Raw genomic sequence first — 17,085 nt, 5'->3', positions numbered from 1 at the left:
ATACTTGGGATCTTTTCGGTTTGAACGGCAGTTTTTTTTAATAATTTCCATGTAATTAAACACTTTTAAACTTCGTATACTGGTAGAATGTGTTTATAAAACATCTTTTTCTCTTGGCTTTATTGAGAAAATTCTATAGTTTGTAAGATATTTGTTGTTTTTTTCTTCTTCAATTTCTGCAATTTCAACCAATCAATGACGTCTATTGAGGTAAAAAAAAACAAAAAAACATTCTGTGCCGTATGAATATGTACCTCATTCAAGAAACAGATTTGGTTTATTTATATTTGTGAAGAAAAAAAGATACCCTTCCCTCTACCCCTAACCCTAACCATAAGTAACCCTAACCCTAAAATAGATTGAAATGCAATAGATTGAAATGCAATAGATCGATACTAGGGTCATAATTATGGGTGACAATTTCATATGACACTGCTAGAATAAACTGCCGTTCAAACCGAAAAAATCCAATACTTGTGACTTATATATATATATATATATATATATATATCACAAGTATTTACTCACAATCAACTTTTATATGTTTTTGTGTGTGTGTGAGTGAGTGAGTGTGAGCGTGTATATATTTATATGTGTGTATAATGTTTGAATACGTCAGACCGAAGAAACAAGCTGTTCGGTTGTTAAGGGCGATCAATGCGAACGGGATAGAAACGTGGTGATGAATAACCGGAACCGGAAATGTGGTGATATTTGTTTTGAAAATGGACGTCGTCAGTGTTTCTTCTCCTGTGACACGTAACGACGGCAGTAGACGTGGAACTATCACAACAAAGGTACCAGTCATAGCACTCGCTCATTACATTCATTTATTTTTTAACTCACTTATTACATTCTACGTTTTGTATCACCTTTATTTTCAATAACATCCCTACTTTCTTTTCCCAACCATTGATCTATCTTTTGACGTATTTTTGTTGATATCAGCCTTTCTTTTAACTTAGATTACCTCAAAGCATACTAAGCACGTTACAGATGTTATTTTAATTACACTGGTCTAAATAAACCAGTTTTTAAGTGATTGCGAAACGTATAAGATTCTTTGTGTTAAATTTATTGGCCCTGTGTTTACTTTTAGGATATTATTGCTTATTTTCAAACGGCAGTTATATAATGTCAATATACAATTTATTAAAGCTTTATGGATTGACGTACGTTACTGTTTACAAATTGAAAACAAAATGGTATAAATATATGAAATAGGTGTGTGGCTGGTTTATTTAGAGCCTTATTGAATTGTAACTCTGAGTTCCATGATTACGATAGTTCGAAATATTTAAACACGCGAAACGGATATATATATATATATATATATATATATATATATATATATATATATATATAATTCTAGAGGGTGACAATTTAAAAAAGAAGCTATTTAGAATAAAGTAGAGAGTGAACAATCAAATATATATACATACATACATATATATATATATATATATATATATATATATATATATATATACACACGTACACACCCCTTCAAATAATACCGATATTGTTTCCCCAAGCAAGGTTAATGTTTCAAACTTTCATTGAAGCCTCATATGTGTTTATATTTATACATAGATATGTATGCGTGCTTGTGTGCTATGTTTATTATCTTTGAATATGACATTTGATTATTTATCTCTTGAATTTTCTATGAACACATGTATTTGACAGTTGATTTCTCCAGCTTTAACGTGGGTTGGGTATATCTGTTTAGATTCAAATTGTCACAGCAAATGTTTCGATGTCTCTCCATACATACGTTGAAATAACCAAGTTTGTGTGCATCTTCGTGCTTGCTTGTGCCTGCACATGCAATCACGCATCGAAGTAAATTTTATCTAGCTTAGTCAAAGTGAAAAATCTGCTTGGTATGCATTCAACAGCTGGTATTTGACATTTTTATGATGATATAACAAATCAGCATGCTTATTAAGATAGAACAAAGAGAAAATCAAAACAAAATCGTGTTTTTTTTTGTTGAAAATTGTGGGTGAGATGATACAAATTTACCGTAAATAAATAACATGGTGAACCTTTTCTCACAAAATCCCAAGATTTGTCGAAATCTTTGTTTGAAGTAGCCTTTGGGAAATTTTAACCTTTTTAAAAATTGCTGAACTTTAAAAAATTTCATTCACACACACTCGTGCACGCGCTTTTGTTTGTTATTAAGGATGGGAAAACCAATAGTTATCGCTGAATTTCGGTAAATATGTCATTAAATACATTGGGTAATTGTAATTTCACTTTGTGAGGGAGTGTCAATATATATATATATATATATATATATATATGCACTTCATGTTTTAGGATCTGATGAAGTTATAAAGTGTTACTGAGGCACTCGACTAGCAATCCACCACATCTTATTATGGCAGAAACAGGTGTAAGCTAATGAAGTTCATAACAATCGTTCACCCCTTTGTGTTCTCTATCATTTTATTTATTTATATATATGTGTGTGTGTGTATATACATGTGTATATATGTATATTATCCCATAATTTTGCCATTTCTAAGCACATTGGTCTTTACAAGACTAAGCGATTGTTAGCCCTGATTGGAATTATGAGTCCAATTTCCCTCAAATCACACTCTACTATCTTGTAAAGAAGGACCTATTAGATAAAATAGTTTGGGATCCACTATATCCAAGATTTAGGCAGAATGATAACAACCTCTATAACTTTGATGATGGGTCTGTTCAGTCAGTGCTAACCTGAGACTAAACAACAGTACTAGTGTTCACTGTACCAGCTTTCAATCTCTTCATGGAAACACCTACCTATAGTGTAATGGAGCATGTAGACCATCTGTCATTGATCTCACAGTATACCTGTGTTGTGTAGTAATATATATATATATATATATACATACATAGTGTGATGGTCTGTGTATATTTAGTGGAATTAGGCCACATGAGGGTCTTTGTGACAACTTGGAATGAGAAGTGAAGTAATTAGTTACATTGTTATGTAATATATCCGGATCTGTTTAACTCTCCTTCAAAAGGTACTTGATACAAGTAGCAGAAGATTGCCTATTAAAATATAACATGTATGTCACTAGGCACTGGTTCTCAGCATATCAATAATCACTGAGTACCGATACTGTTACATAATAGTAAGTCAACAATAAGGGTTTATCATCATCATCATCATCATTTAACGTCCGTTTTCCATGCTAGCATGGGTTTGGCGGTTCAACTGGGGTCTGGGAAGCCAGAAGGCTGCGCCAGGCCCAGTCTGATCTGGCTGTGTTTCTACAGCTGGATGCCCTTCCTAATGCCAACCACTCCGTGAGTGTAGTGGGTGCTTTTTACGTGCCACCTGCACGGGTGCCAGACGAGGCTGGCAAACGGCCTCGATCGAATGGTGCTTTTTACGTGCCACTGGCATGGGGGCCAGATGAGGCTGTCAACGGCCACAATCGGATGGTGCCACCGGCACGGAGGCCAGTCGGGGCGGCGCTGGCAACAGCCACGTTCGGATGGTTCTCTTACGTGCCACCGGCACTGGTATCACAGCTACAATTTCCATTGATGTTGATCGATTTCGATTTTAATTTCCACTTGCCTCAACAGGTCTTCACAAGTAGGGTTTGTGTCACAAGAAGGAAAGGTATGCATAAGTGGGCTGGCTACGTCCCAGGAAGAGGCCACGGGTTATGGTCTCACTTGTCCTGCCGGGTCTTCCCACTTTTGGTGAATGGTAATTTTCAGAGCTTTATTGAAAATATAATCAAGGGTATCCAGCTGTAAAAAACATTCCAAAACAGACAGTGGAGTTTGGTGCAATCCTCAGGCTTGCTGGCTACTGTCAAACCATCCAACACATTCCAGCAAGGAAGACGGACATTAAATAATGATGATGATATTGTTGATTGTGTTGTACTAATGTGGTAATTAATATCTGATACAAACATGATGTTTGCAAGGTATGATGCAACATGTATGCTGGCCACACAGTCCCTCTGCACAGCTTACAACATACCTGATAGAGGTTGCCTGAAGGTGGCTGTAGATCAGGTGTGTGCTCTGGAAGGGGCAGTGCTATTTGGACACAAGCTGGGGATCAATCAACTCTGGCCGGGTTGCTTAGGTGACAGTGTCTGATATTGAAAGACCTGAAGCACCTGATGACCCCAGGAAGCATCACTGATGATGTATCCAGGTGCATCACTCAATTTGTTTGATGATCATTATTGACATGTCCTTTTATCTGTGTTTTTGTCTTTTGGTTATATAATGTTCTGAGGTGAAACAACATCAGTTGAACTAAGATATCCAGTTTGGGATCTACATCAAATTATTGTTCTTGTATCTAAATTCTGAATCTACTTTCTTTCAAATTCTCAGAAACTGTCGGTACATATATGTTCTCTTATGTGATTTTAGATTTTCTTTCTACTGTTATTTAAACTTGTATATATATAGATAGCAGAAAGTTTTAGAGCTATATTTCATGTCATTTGCACTGAACTGATAGAAATGATTTCTGTGCTTGAATATAATGAACAAAATAATGTTGAATTCATTACAGGTAGATATGAGATTAAGTGACAGTTTTTGTTTTATCTTTTAACCTCATCTGTTCCAAGAGATCTAACTAAAAGAATGGTTGTGTAGGAACACAGCCACTCTTTGTGATAATACTGTTACTCATATGCATTCCTGCACAGCTTGGTTAATCTTGAGTCAGTGAGGAAGTTTGTAAACGGTCCCTCAGTGTGCTAGAAATAGCAGTGAAATCTACCTCATCTCACGGCCAATCATCTTAACAAAGGGGCTGATATTGTGCTTCTAGATAGTGGGAAAAGTAATGGCAGAAATATATTGAAGATTGACCTGGAGTTTAGATAAAAACTTGTTTTAATGAAGTGAATAACTCTTTTGCCTAGCAACAACTCATTCAAAATATCTGCAGAATTGAGTAAATCTTGAAGTAGTTACATACATAAATTACCCACCAACCATTATAGGTGCATCGATTCTGATAAATGTGGTGTCTCTGCATGACTAAGAGATTATGTGGTCTAATTGGAATTCCAGGTTTATTGCATTGATGCTCTTTATAGCAAGACTGACCCTGGAAGAACATTTCCTAACAGACATGTACTTTATTTCACCTTCTATGTTCCCTGGAGTCTAGTAATCTCACCTCATTGACTGAAGCTATGTTGGAGAGATTGTGAAGGAGTTGAGCAATTAGGATTGCTTTGTGTTTGTCCTTGAAAGTGAACATTTTCAGCAGTCCATTCAATGTTAAATTCATCATGAATAGGTATCTATCACATACAGATGACTGTCATTATCATCATCATCATCGTTTAACGTCCGTTTCCCATGCTAGCATGGGTTGGACAGTTTGTCCGGGGTCTGGGAAGCCAGGAGGCTGCACCAGGCTCCAGTCTGATCTGGCAGAGTTTCTGCAGCTGGATGCCCTTCTTAACACCAACCACTTCATGAGTTTAGTGGGTGCTTTTTACATGCCACCGGCACGGAACCAATCAAGGCGGCGCTGGCATTGGACACGTTTGGATGGTGCTTTTTATGTGCCACCGGCACAGGTATCACAACTGCAATTTCCATTTGATATTTATTTTGATGTACTTGACTCAATAGGTCTCCTCAAGTACAGCAAGTCACCCTACAATCCAAGGTAAGCACAGCAGGCTGTCTTGTGATCCGAGGTACTTTGGATGGGCTGGGGATGCTATGTGAAGCTGGTGCAGGAAACAGCCATGGACTCACGTTATTTGTCGTGTCTTTGCAGTCACATCATATCTCCAGAGATCTCGGTCTTTCGTCATTGCCTGTTTTTCATGCTGGCATGGGTTGGATAGTTTGAAAGGTGGTGGCTAGCTGGGAAGCTTCCCCAGGCTCCAGTTGTATGTTTTGGCAAGGTTTCTACAGCTGGGTACCCTTCCTAATAACAACACTTTACAGAGTGTACTGGGTGCTTTTTACTATGACATAATCTCCATGTTTAGGAAAGCCCTTTATTTAATGTCATTTACAACTATTGCCAAAATTCCTTTTGGTAAATTAAATTCTGAGTACATTTTCTGAAAGTTAGTTGTATATACACCTTTTCCTTGACATATGACCTATGCTATTTACGACCACAAAAAATTTTTTTTAAATAATAAATCGATTTTTGGATATTGGGCAGCTGCACATATGGTAACTATGGCAGCATCTAGCAATGCAGCCCTCCCTCAGACACTGGCATCCACTGTCTCTCACTCAGTCACTTTCAAGCATCAGTTGCATGAATGAAAATAGTGTTGAAAAATATAAATCTGACATATAAATCAAACTCCATCTGTCTAACACCCGTGGACATGTTTACAAAGTCAGAAAACAGCACAGCTCCCATGACTTTCGGAAACATTTTTTCATGCTAAAAGTTGCTGAAGCATGGAACAAACTGCCGGCATCAGTTGTTAGTTGTCAAAGCACTGCATCCTTCAAAACTTCCATGCTTCCTGAGATTCGTCAACACTACACCTGATTTTTTCCCCTCCATACACACGCAAGCATGTATCTGACTCATACACTGTTCACTTTGCAGACATTTGTACGTTACTACATATTCTTTATACGCACTTTTGACAAGTTGTGGTGCACCTGAGCACTGTATACAATAATTTCATTATTGTTATTATTATTATTATTATATGACCAGATCGAATGGACATCAGTTGTAAGTTGAGGAGAAGGTGTATTAGAAAACCAATAAGTTTGTTTCTAATAAGGAATTTGTTTTTACTATATATTCACATGACTATGCGTTTAAGAAGCATGTAGTTTTGTGTACATTCCCATTGCATGACACCTTGGGCAGGTGCCTTCTACTGTAGCCCTGGATCAACCAATGCTTTGTGAGTGAATTTGGTAGATGGAAATTGTGTGGAAGCTTGTCATGTATCAGTGTCTGTCTTTGTGTTTGTTCCCCCAACACAACTGTTGTTGGTTAGTTTATGAGCAGTTTGACAAAAGAGACTGAAAGAATAAGAATCGGACATTTATTTTTTAAAGTACTGGGTGGGGTGAGGGAAAGATGGTAGTGGTGGTGTTAGGGGGTCGATTTGTTCAAGGCAGTGTCCCCAGCATGGCCACAGTCCAATGAGTGAAACGAGTAAAAGAAGGGAAATCATTTAAAAAGTTGCACTATTATTATTTTATCTCGTTTTGAGTATCTTTCATAGATGTTATCAACATTGTCAAGTTTGCTTACAAAAGTGCTGATAGCATTCATAATCTCAACTTATTGTAACAAGTGCTATTAATTTGTATTGAAAAGGCTGGAGTTGTTTAGATATGTTATCGTAGTACATTTGAAGATGTAATGTTAGGTCAGAGAGTATAAAACAATAGACTATGTAATTAATTTATATATATATATACATACATATATATATTTCGTTTTTGGATTAAGGCACAAAAAGAAAATGACTCTCCCCGGAAACAACAGTATATATATATATATATATATACATATATATATATATATATATATATATATATATATATATAGGTCATATATCCTGGTATTCACATCTGTTGTTTACTGTTTTTTGTATGGAAATTTGTGTTATTTTTCTATTGTGTTTCATTAATTTTTTCCTGGGGGGAAACATTTTATTCTTTCACTTGTTTCAGTCATTTGACTGTGGCCATGCTGGAGTACCACCTCAAAGGGTTTTTAGTTGAAGAAATCGATCTCAGGACTTTGTAAGCTTAGTATCTATCAGTCACTTTTGCTGAACTGCTAAGTTACAAGAATGTTAACTCACCAACTTTGGTTGTCAAGCAATGGGGGTGGGGTGGCAAACATAGACACACACACACACATATATATATATGATGGGCTTCATTCAGTTTCTGTCTACCAGATCCACTCACAAGGCCTTGGTTGGCCCAAGGTTATCGTAAAAGACATTTGCTCAAGGTGCCATACAGTGGGACTGAACCCAGAACCATATGGTTGGGAAGCAAGCTCCTTACCACACCTGTACCTGAGGTTTTACTTTACTTGTTACTTGCTTAATAAATCAAGTTTTTGTTATGTAGCCCCATCTCTTTTATATCTATTACTTGTTACAGTCATTAGACTGTGGCCATACTTGGGCAATGCCTTGAAGAATTTCAGTCAAACAAAATGTCCCCGGTTTTTTTTTTTTTTTTTTTTTTTGCTTTTTAAAGCCCAGCACTTATTCTATCAGTTTTTCTTTGCTGAACTGCTAAGTCACGAGGATGTAAGCACCTACACAAAGACAGATACACACATATATGTTATATACCCACATATATACAACAGGTGTCTTTCAGCTTCTATTTACCAAATCCACTCACAAAGTTCTGATCAGTCCAGGGCTTTAATAGAAGACACTTGCCAAAATTCCCTTGCAGTGGGATTGAACCTGGAACTATGTGATCGGAAAGCAAATTTCTTACCACACAGCCACGTAGGTGAGTGATTGATAGCATCAAATTTACTACTTGGTAGAGTTGGAGTGAATTAGTAGCCGAAGCCAATTGGTATTGTACCACAATGTGGAGTCATAGATATGTTTCTTGTGGAACAGGTACAAGAAAAATGTTTAGGTAAGAGTAACTTCACCTTACATTCATCAATTTGTGATGTTTACCCATGTCCTAGATTCTATGGTTTGTTGAATGTGTTTCATTAATTTTTTCCTGGGGGAAACATTCTATTCTTTCGCCTATTTCAGTCATTTGACTGAGGCCATGCTGGAGTACCACCTTAAAGGGTTTTTAGTTGAAGAAATCGACCTCAGGACTTATTCTTTGTAAGCTTAGTACTTATTCTATCAATCACTTTTGCTGAACTGCTAAGTTACAGGGATGTTAACTCACCAACTTTGGTTGTCAAGCAATGAGAGGAGCAAACATAGACATACACACACACACATATATATATGATGGGCTTCATTCAGAAGTGAATACATTTTATCAGGTTACAAACGCTAGAGAAGCCGTCTGTGATTGGACTTGCAGAAGAGTCTTGTAAACGTTATGTCTGTTGATATGTGTGTTTATGTACTTAAAGTGGAGGAAAGTTGTGGAAGAGCGAAACCCAAGAAGACATGGGACAAAGTATTCAAGGTTGGTCAATCCACTCACAAGGCTTTGGTCAGCCTGAAGCTATAGTGGAAGACACTTGCTTAAGGTGCCACGAAGTGGGACTGAACCCGGAACCATGTGGTTGGTAAGCAACTTATCACACAGCCACTCCAGTGCCTATATATATATATGCTATGATAGATTGTTAGCCACTACACACATTTTTTTTCTCTCCTTGTTTTTTCTGTGTACCTTTCTGTAGAAGAGCGTCGGCTCGAAACGTAAAAGAGCGCTATACTAATACATCTGTTTGTTTTGTACAAGCCTGCCTTCGTCTTTTGTTTATTTTCATAAACTTTCCCTTTATATATATATATATATAATGTCTTTTTACTTGTGGGGCATCACCTTGAAGTATTTTTAGTTGAATAAATCAGGCCCAGTACTTACTCAGTCTCTTTTGCTGAACTGCAAAGTTATGGGCATGTAAACAAACCAAAGCTAGTTGTCAAGAGGTGATGGGGGACAAACACATATGCATACATACATTCAGTGGGCTGCCACACAGTTTCCATTTATGAAATAGTGCTTGTGTGGTGCCACGTTAAAGCACCCAGCACACTCTGTAAAATGATTGGCATTAGGAAGGGCATCCAGCCATAGAAACCATGCCAAATCAGATAATGTAGAGTCATTATATCCAACAGAATATTTGATATTACCAATTTTCATTTCATAATGCAGGCATTATTTTCTTTAATAATGAAAATAGAAAATTGCTTTTAATATCAAATTATTTTGTTTTATTACCTCTGCCAAGGAAGGAGGTTATGTTTTCATTGCTGTTGGTTTGTCCATCTGTGTGCAAAATAACTCAAAAAGTTGTGAACGGTATTTGATAAAACTTGCAGGAAAATTTGGTAATGACGCAAGGAACAGATGATGAAATTTTGGTAGTAATCTGGGAATTTTTATGGATTCTTGAAGGATTTTTCATTTGTTATATTTACTTTAGTTGAAGTATTGCAATGTTACGTTCTTTGATTATCTCCCTTGAAAACACATCGTTTCCATATAACCTATGGTGGCATTGCTGTTTAGAGACAGTGTTGATGATGACAATGGTTGAGATAACTATGGGAGGAGGATAAAATAGTATCTGTGATTATAATGGCGACAGGAGCAGTGTGATGTCTGATGCTGAGGTGATGGTAGTAATAGTGGTGTTGATGATAGTGTTTGTTGTGTGATGATGGTATTGCAGTAGTTATACTGGTAGTGGTGGTGAAAGTGACTGTCAAGGTAACCGTCATGATAACATTGATGATGTTGGTGGTTGTGAACTGCTTCAGATGATTCCTGTTTTTAAAGGTTTTTTTCTTAAAATCATATAGCTGTGTTATTTTTTTACCCCCCCCCCACCACCACCAAGGATGTTATGTTTTTGCTGGCGTTGGTTTGGGAAATTAGGCGATTTTCAGCATGCGTGTATATAGGTGGAAATGAGCTGCTTGGCGGAGGTCTGTGCTCTCCAAGTGCTTTTCTAGTATTAGTTATTGTATTTTAGTTTCCAATAAGGATTATATTAATTTTTTAAAAGAAGTTTGCTAACAACTACCATATTTACTTGTGTTTTATTTTTCCATTCTTAAAAAAATACTCATGTGGCTGTGTTACAGATGCAAGACAAAATACCATAGGTTGGGGAGCCAGATGAGCATAAATCCACTAGGTTCAATAATTGTTATCTCTATATATAAAGCAAAAGATGTCTGTGTGTGTGTAGTATGTATGCATTTCTACAATTTTCAACCAATTTTCACCAAACTTTACACACATTACTTATGTGCCAAGGATGGTCATGCACTATAACATTTTGTCCAGAAACTGGGGAAAATAGTGTTTTACACAGGTTTTTCTCTAAAAACTTCTGCAGTTTTCAAACAATTTTCTCTGTTTATTTTTCTCTTCTCTCTCTTTTCCTCTTTCTCTGTTTCTCATGCTTACATATATTCTCTCTCACCCTCTGTAATAGTTCCTCTCTTTTAGTCCATGTCTGTTTCTTTCACTCTCTCTTGCTCTCTCTCTCTCTTTAACTCACTCAGACACTAACTTCTGACTACACGTTGATTTCCATGTATTTCAATTAGTCGTGTGTAACTTACTTACTTGTACTTGTGGCGACATTCACCCTGGGCAGGTTGAGTCAGCTTCTTCTACCACCCTCGACGCATCTCGAACCATGGTAGCCCACGCACAACGGCCCTGCGCCAGTTCACTGGAGATAGCGACCCAGTCACGGTTCCATCGGCACAGGCTGACCACCTGCGGACCCGTGAGCATGGAGAAGTCCTCCTTGATTGTCGTAGCCCAGGTCTTCAGCTGCCCGCCTGCGCGTTTCCGCCTGTTGGGAAGTCGTATGTAACAATCTCTGTTATGGTTTTTGTACGTTCTCCCCAAAACATCATTTAGTTATTTTTAATTTTTGTTCACCCAGTGTGTTTAAATTCAGTTTTGCCATATCTGCCTAAAAACTGACTTCACTGTATTTTAGTTTTGTCGTGCATAAATATCTTTGTCTTAATGGTATTTGTATGGTCTCCCTACAACATTACTTATTTTAAATTTTTTGCACTCTGTCTATTTAAATACACTATTTACCTTTCTCCCTCTATATGAAAATGTTGTGTGTGCAGCCATGCATGCATATGTATGACTGCTATGGGTCACATACGACCCATAAGCCTTTATTACTAACAATAGGATTTCAGACATGCCACTGAGCAGTCATGTGTTAGAAAAAGCTATTCTAAAACGGCTCAAGTTTTTTCACTCGAGCTATTTTCTTTTAGAGCTTTATACACTCAAATGGGGTTTGTAAGTTCCATTTACAAATTGACGTCCTTGTCTATATATATATATATATATATATATAAATAAAATTCTTTGTCTGTCTGTTCCCTATGCATTCTCAAATGGCTTGACCAAATCAAATCAAATTTTAAAAGGTAATAGTATCAGACCCCATGAATATCAACATGTATTTTTTTTCATCTGGATTAAAACAATATAACATTGGCACTGGTTTGGTATTACATGTCAAAAGTGAAAGAATAAGATCTATATTGTAAAGTGATATAATATTGTTTCACTTTTATTCTTTCACTTTTAATTCTACTGTAATAAATAAATGAATAATTTATATCCTAGTGTGAACAACATTACACATTGGCAACTTTCTATCTTTACTGCCACGACAGCAGAGTGGTGTGTCAGTGTATGTGCATTGACTGACATAACAAATGGCTGGAGGTGAAACTCTTGATAAAAAACAATTAGGTGGTAGGTCCAAGGTATATAAAGATACACATTTACCATTCAGTTACCAGTTCATAATTATCTCAGCAGTTGCAAGGTTGTAAGGTATTTACGATTACATATTTGCCCTTAAATTAATAGAGTCTCAATAGAGAAGGGAGATGGGACTTTCTCAAGATCAGCAAAGGCATGCTGCAGCATTTCAGATGGAGTCTGAAGAGAGAGGTGAGATAAGACTTTCTCAAGATCAGCAAAGGCATGCTCATACCCTCTAACCCCCAATTTTCCATGGCAAGTTAGGGCCTGGAATATTCCAAATGGACGCATGTGATGCTTAGTCGAATTAGCCCATTATTTACTCCACAAATGGTTTGTCGTCAATGCTGCACTTTCCTGTATCACCTGTTTCAACATAACTTCGTCAGAAACATAGGAAAAGGAAAGATCCAGAGAAGGGAAGACGGAAGAAAAAAAGTCGCCAGCGGTACACACGCGGTCACATTTTGAATATATATATATATATATGTGTGTACACACACACACGCATAAACTAAGCCATTTTAATCCTGAGCAACACCGGGTATCTTTGCTCATCATCATTCATCATTGTTCGACCGTGGTCGAGACAATGGAATTTACCATCCTACGCCAGACTTCATGGTCCATCATGGCATTACGGAGGTCCTGTTGCTGGATGCCTGTATCCCTGGAGATTACATCAGGGTAGGAGAGTGTGCACCCTCTGGTATTGCGAGTAGATGGCTTCCAGAGGAGAAGAGTAGAAATTACCTCTTTTTCAGCTCTACAACAATGTCCAGCAAACTGGACTCTCCTACCTTTCACAAGAGATGACACAGGTGGTAGTTTCCCATATATTTGCATTTTGGTTGGATGGCACTTCCACGAGAGATTTTGAGCTCTCATAAGGAGGCGAGTGTAGGTTCCATCCTGAAAACAAATAAAATTATCCAAGACTGTCTGCATAAGCTTATGAAAAGTTATTTATAGTACATCAGCCGTTATGTAGGAAGGTCACATCATTCATTGTATATCCCTCCCCAACATATGTACTCTACACTTTACATTATTTAATGAGAATGTTACATTTAAGAAACCTATCTGAATGAAAAATTCTCTTAGGTAGATGAATGAAATGTCTATGAACTTTCATTTGCTTGTTAGCTGTTTGCAACAAGCAGATGATAACAAAACCATAACAACTACAGTTAAACAAAACACCACAACCAGGAATACAAGTTCTATGTCCTGCATGGCTATTCTATTGACCAAAGTATAAAAAATATATATATATATAAAGCTGATATTGTCTGTGTATGGCAGGTTTGGTAGCCCTCAACTAACATTATCTCCTCCAAGACCCTGTGGCGCAAGTTGACCAAAATTGAAAGTATGATAGAAGGCTTGCTCTCCCTTCCGTAGAAGAAAAAAATTCAAATCAGACCATGTTACAGCAAAAATTATCTACATAAAAAAGGTGCTTTTTTTTCTATGAAAATCCCTATTTTTTACGAATTTTTACTGTTGTGTTGCCAATTTTTGGTGTATTTCAAGCAGAAAATGTTTACTTAAAGAAAATAACAAGCTACATAATGCAAAAGTTTTACTTTTCAAAAATTCCAATTCTAAAGGGTCGAAACAAACCTGAGCAATACCGGGCAATACTGCTAGTAAGACCATACAGCTGATTTGACCAAAGACGAAGTTGAAATACGGTACTCCCAGGACATAGTTTATTCATGGTTTCATACTTTATTTTACTATACTATCACAATATTATATTTACATGCATAGAATCCTACATTTTCCCTCTACAAAACCACTTCAAAATTCTTTTCAGTTAGGGTATGAGGAAACATTATAGATTTGTTTCTTCCACACAATATACTTGTAAAATAAGTTTGTGTCTTATTTGCTGGTAGATCTGGTATTTTATTTTATCTACTACTATATTACATTATTTTCCTTATTTTCAGAACAATATGCTTAAAGAGTATTTGTGCTGAATGAACTGTTGCCTGATGTATTTCGTATCTTATTCCAAGTTCAAGAAGTACTCCAGCATTCTCTCATGTTTCGCCAGCTACTTCCGCCTACACGACCTCATGTGTTTATTCCAAAAATGTCTGGCATATGCAAGGTAGGTTAAAATAAATAATCCAGTTTGCTTAATTTTAAACTTTTGAGTTAACTTCAGCTTTTGTTTTTGTTAGAGATTACCAGACAAAATATTTCACCTTTTTGAGTCCAGTTCCCATCACATTCAGTTTGCCTTTCCTTTCCTTTTTCAGAATCCCTTGACTTCACCAGTGCTGGTGGTGTTATGTAAAAAGCACCCAGTTCACTCTGTAAAGTGGTTGGCCTTTGGAAGGGCATCCAGCTGTAAAAACCATACCAAAGCAGACTTTACTGTTGCTGATGCCATATAAAAAGCATCTAGTTCACTCTGTAAAGTGGTTGGCCTTTGGAAGGGCATCTAGCCATAAAAAACCATACCAAAACAGATGGTGAAGCTTGGTGCAGTCCTCAGGCTTGTCAAACCATCCGACCCATGCTAGCATGGAAGGTGGATGTTAAATGATGATGATGAGTCAAGTACTTCTGTAATATGTTTTAGCTTGTTCTATGTTTAAAAATTAACAGAATTGTTAGAACGTCAGAAAAAGTCCCTATCATTTTAGCATTTACTGTTCCAATCTTGCATGGGTTAGAAGGAGTTTATTGAGGCAGATTTTTTTTTTTACAGATTGATGCTTTTCCTGTTGCTAACTCTCACTTCTTTCCAAGCAAGGTAATATTTTGCTGTGGCCAGACATCTCTTGTGCAGAATATTATATGCCATCAACCTGTTTCAGTTTCTGTCTACCCAAACCACTCACAAGGCTTTGGTTGACCTGCAGCTATAGTTGAAGACACTTGCCCATGATACTGTGTAATGGGACTGAACTCAAAACCAAATACTTGGGTTAGCAAGCTTCTTAACCACACAGCTACTCCTGTGCAACTCACTTTGAAATCCATCCTTAAGTAAATCTCTAGTTAAACCTTTGCTAGCATGGGTAAATGGTCATTAAATGAAAGTGATCATATTAGTGAAGTTAATAATTAATGATACTATTGTTGGCAGAATCGTTAGCATGCGGGGCAAAATGCTTAGTGGCATTTCATTCATCTTTACATTCTGAGTTCAAATTTTGCTGAGGTTGACTTTGCCTTTTCTTATTTCTTTATTGCCCACAAGGGGCTAAACATAGAGGGAACAAACAAGGACAGACAAAGAGATTAAGTCGATTACATCGACCCCAGTGTGTAACTGGTACTTAATACGAAAGGACGACAGGCAAAGTCGACCTCGGCGGAATTTGAACTCAGAATGTAATGGCAGACGAAATACCGCTAAGCATTTCGCCCGGCATGCTAACATTTCTGCCTGCCTTTTGGCCTTTCGGGGTCGATAAAATAAGTAGCAGTTGAGTACTGGGATCGATAAAATTGACTAGCCACCCCAACCCATAAAAAAATTTCAGGCCTTGTGCTTTTATTAAAAAGGATTATTACGAAGTGTCATATGTCATCAGTTTCATATTCAGTATAATAGTTGTTATTGCTAACTCTCTCCCTCTGATGTGTACTGGCAGAACCACGCTTAGCAAATAAATGCATCTAACAAATTGGTGATAATTTATGATAATGTTATTACTACTAATCATCATATTAATTAGTATCTTCTATTTGCTTCAGTCATTGGATTACAGCCATGCTAGGGTATTGCCTTGAAGGGTTTATCCAAACAAATTGACACTAGTATTTTTCTTTTGAATCTGGTACTTATTGTATGAATTGCTTTTTGCAAAGTACTGAGTTACAGAGATGGAAACAAACCAAAATTGTGCTGCTACACAGTTTCTGTCTACCAAATTCTCTCACAAGGCATTGGGTGGGCTGGGGTTATAGTGGAAGACACTTGCTCAAGGTGTTGCACAGTGGGACTGAACCTGAAATCACATGGTTGCAAAGGAAGCTTCTTAACCACACAGCCAATGTAATTTTTTAAGCAAGCAATGTATTTTTTAAGCAAGCAAATGCCATCCAGTCTCGACTTCACTGTAGTATATCCTTAGTGATATTACGGAGATCTGTGAGCCATAACAAAGGAACCTGGCTACTAGTAGAGCAGAAACTTTGGTTACCATTGCTGCAACCTGCATTCTAAGAGTGCAGTAACTGAATAAAAGTTGACAAAGTGTAGCAGAGACATTTTAGTCCTTTAGCATTTAAACAAGACATATCCAGTTCAAATTTTCTACCTGTTTTAAGTTCAAACCAGCCAGGTCTTGTCTGCCATACATATTCTGGAATGTTATTCTAAAAATAAACATCCGTTGGTGGAAACATGTGACCATCATCAAACAAACTGTTTTTCCTTTCGGATGCGGAAAACAGACATCAACGCACCCACCTCTTTGTGTCAGTTACACAACTTCAGAGTTGTCACTACCATCAATGTTGGTGTTCTGAAAGGTAGGGTTGGGTAAATTTAGTCCTGGTGGATGTGTAATATTAGTGTACAGGAATAATGGAGCACGAATAATGCAAGTTGGATAAAGAAGTATCATGCCATCCAAGTGGAAGAACCCTGCA

General features: G+C 37.1%; 1 protein-coding gene across 2 annotated transcripts in view; it reads left to right on the top strand.

The window, feature by feature from the left end:
- Positions 1-590: 590 nt before the first annotated feature.
- LOC115217525 (tight junction-associated protein 1) overlaps positions 591-17,085 on the top strand; it is a 33,190-nt gene continuing 16,695 nt past the window's right edge. The window contains exons 1-3 of one of the 2 annotated variants that reach the window (XM_036507728.1): positions 591-797; positions 2,329-2,402; positions 14,421-14,584. In XM_036507728.1, the coding sequence (XP_036363621.1) occupies positions 14,516-14,584 (69 nt within the window). In that variant the 5' untranslated portion in view covers positions 591-797; positions 2,329-2,402; positions 14,421-14,515. The remainder of the gene's footprint in view (positions 798-2,328; positions 2,403-14,420; positions 14,585-17,085) is intronic. The other variant, XM_029787248.2, reaches the window with a different exon arrangement.

This window comes from Octopus sinensis, linkage group LG11 (genome assembly GCF_006345805.1).
Source record: "Octopus sinensis linkage group LG11, ASM634580v1, whole genome shotgun sequence".
Taxonomy (NCBI): Eukaryota; Metazoa; Mollusca; class Cephalopoda; order Octopoda; family Octopodidae; genus Octopus; species Octopus sinensis.
The sequence above is the reverse complement of the archived record's forward strand: the minus strand, read 5'-3'. Positions and strand labels throughout refer to the sequence as shown.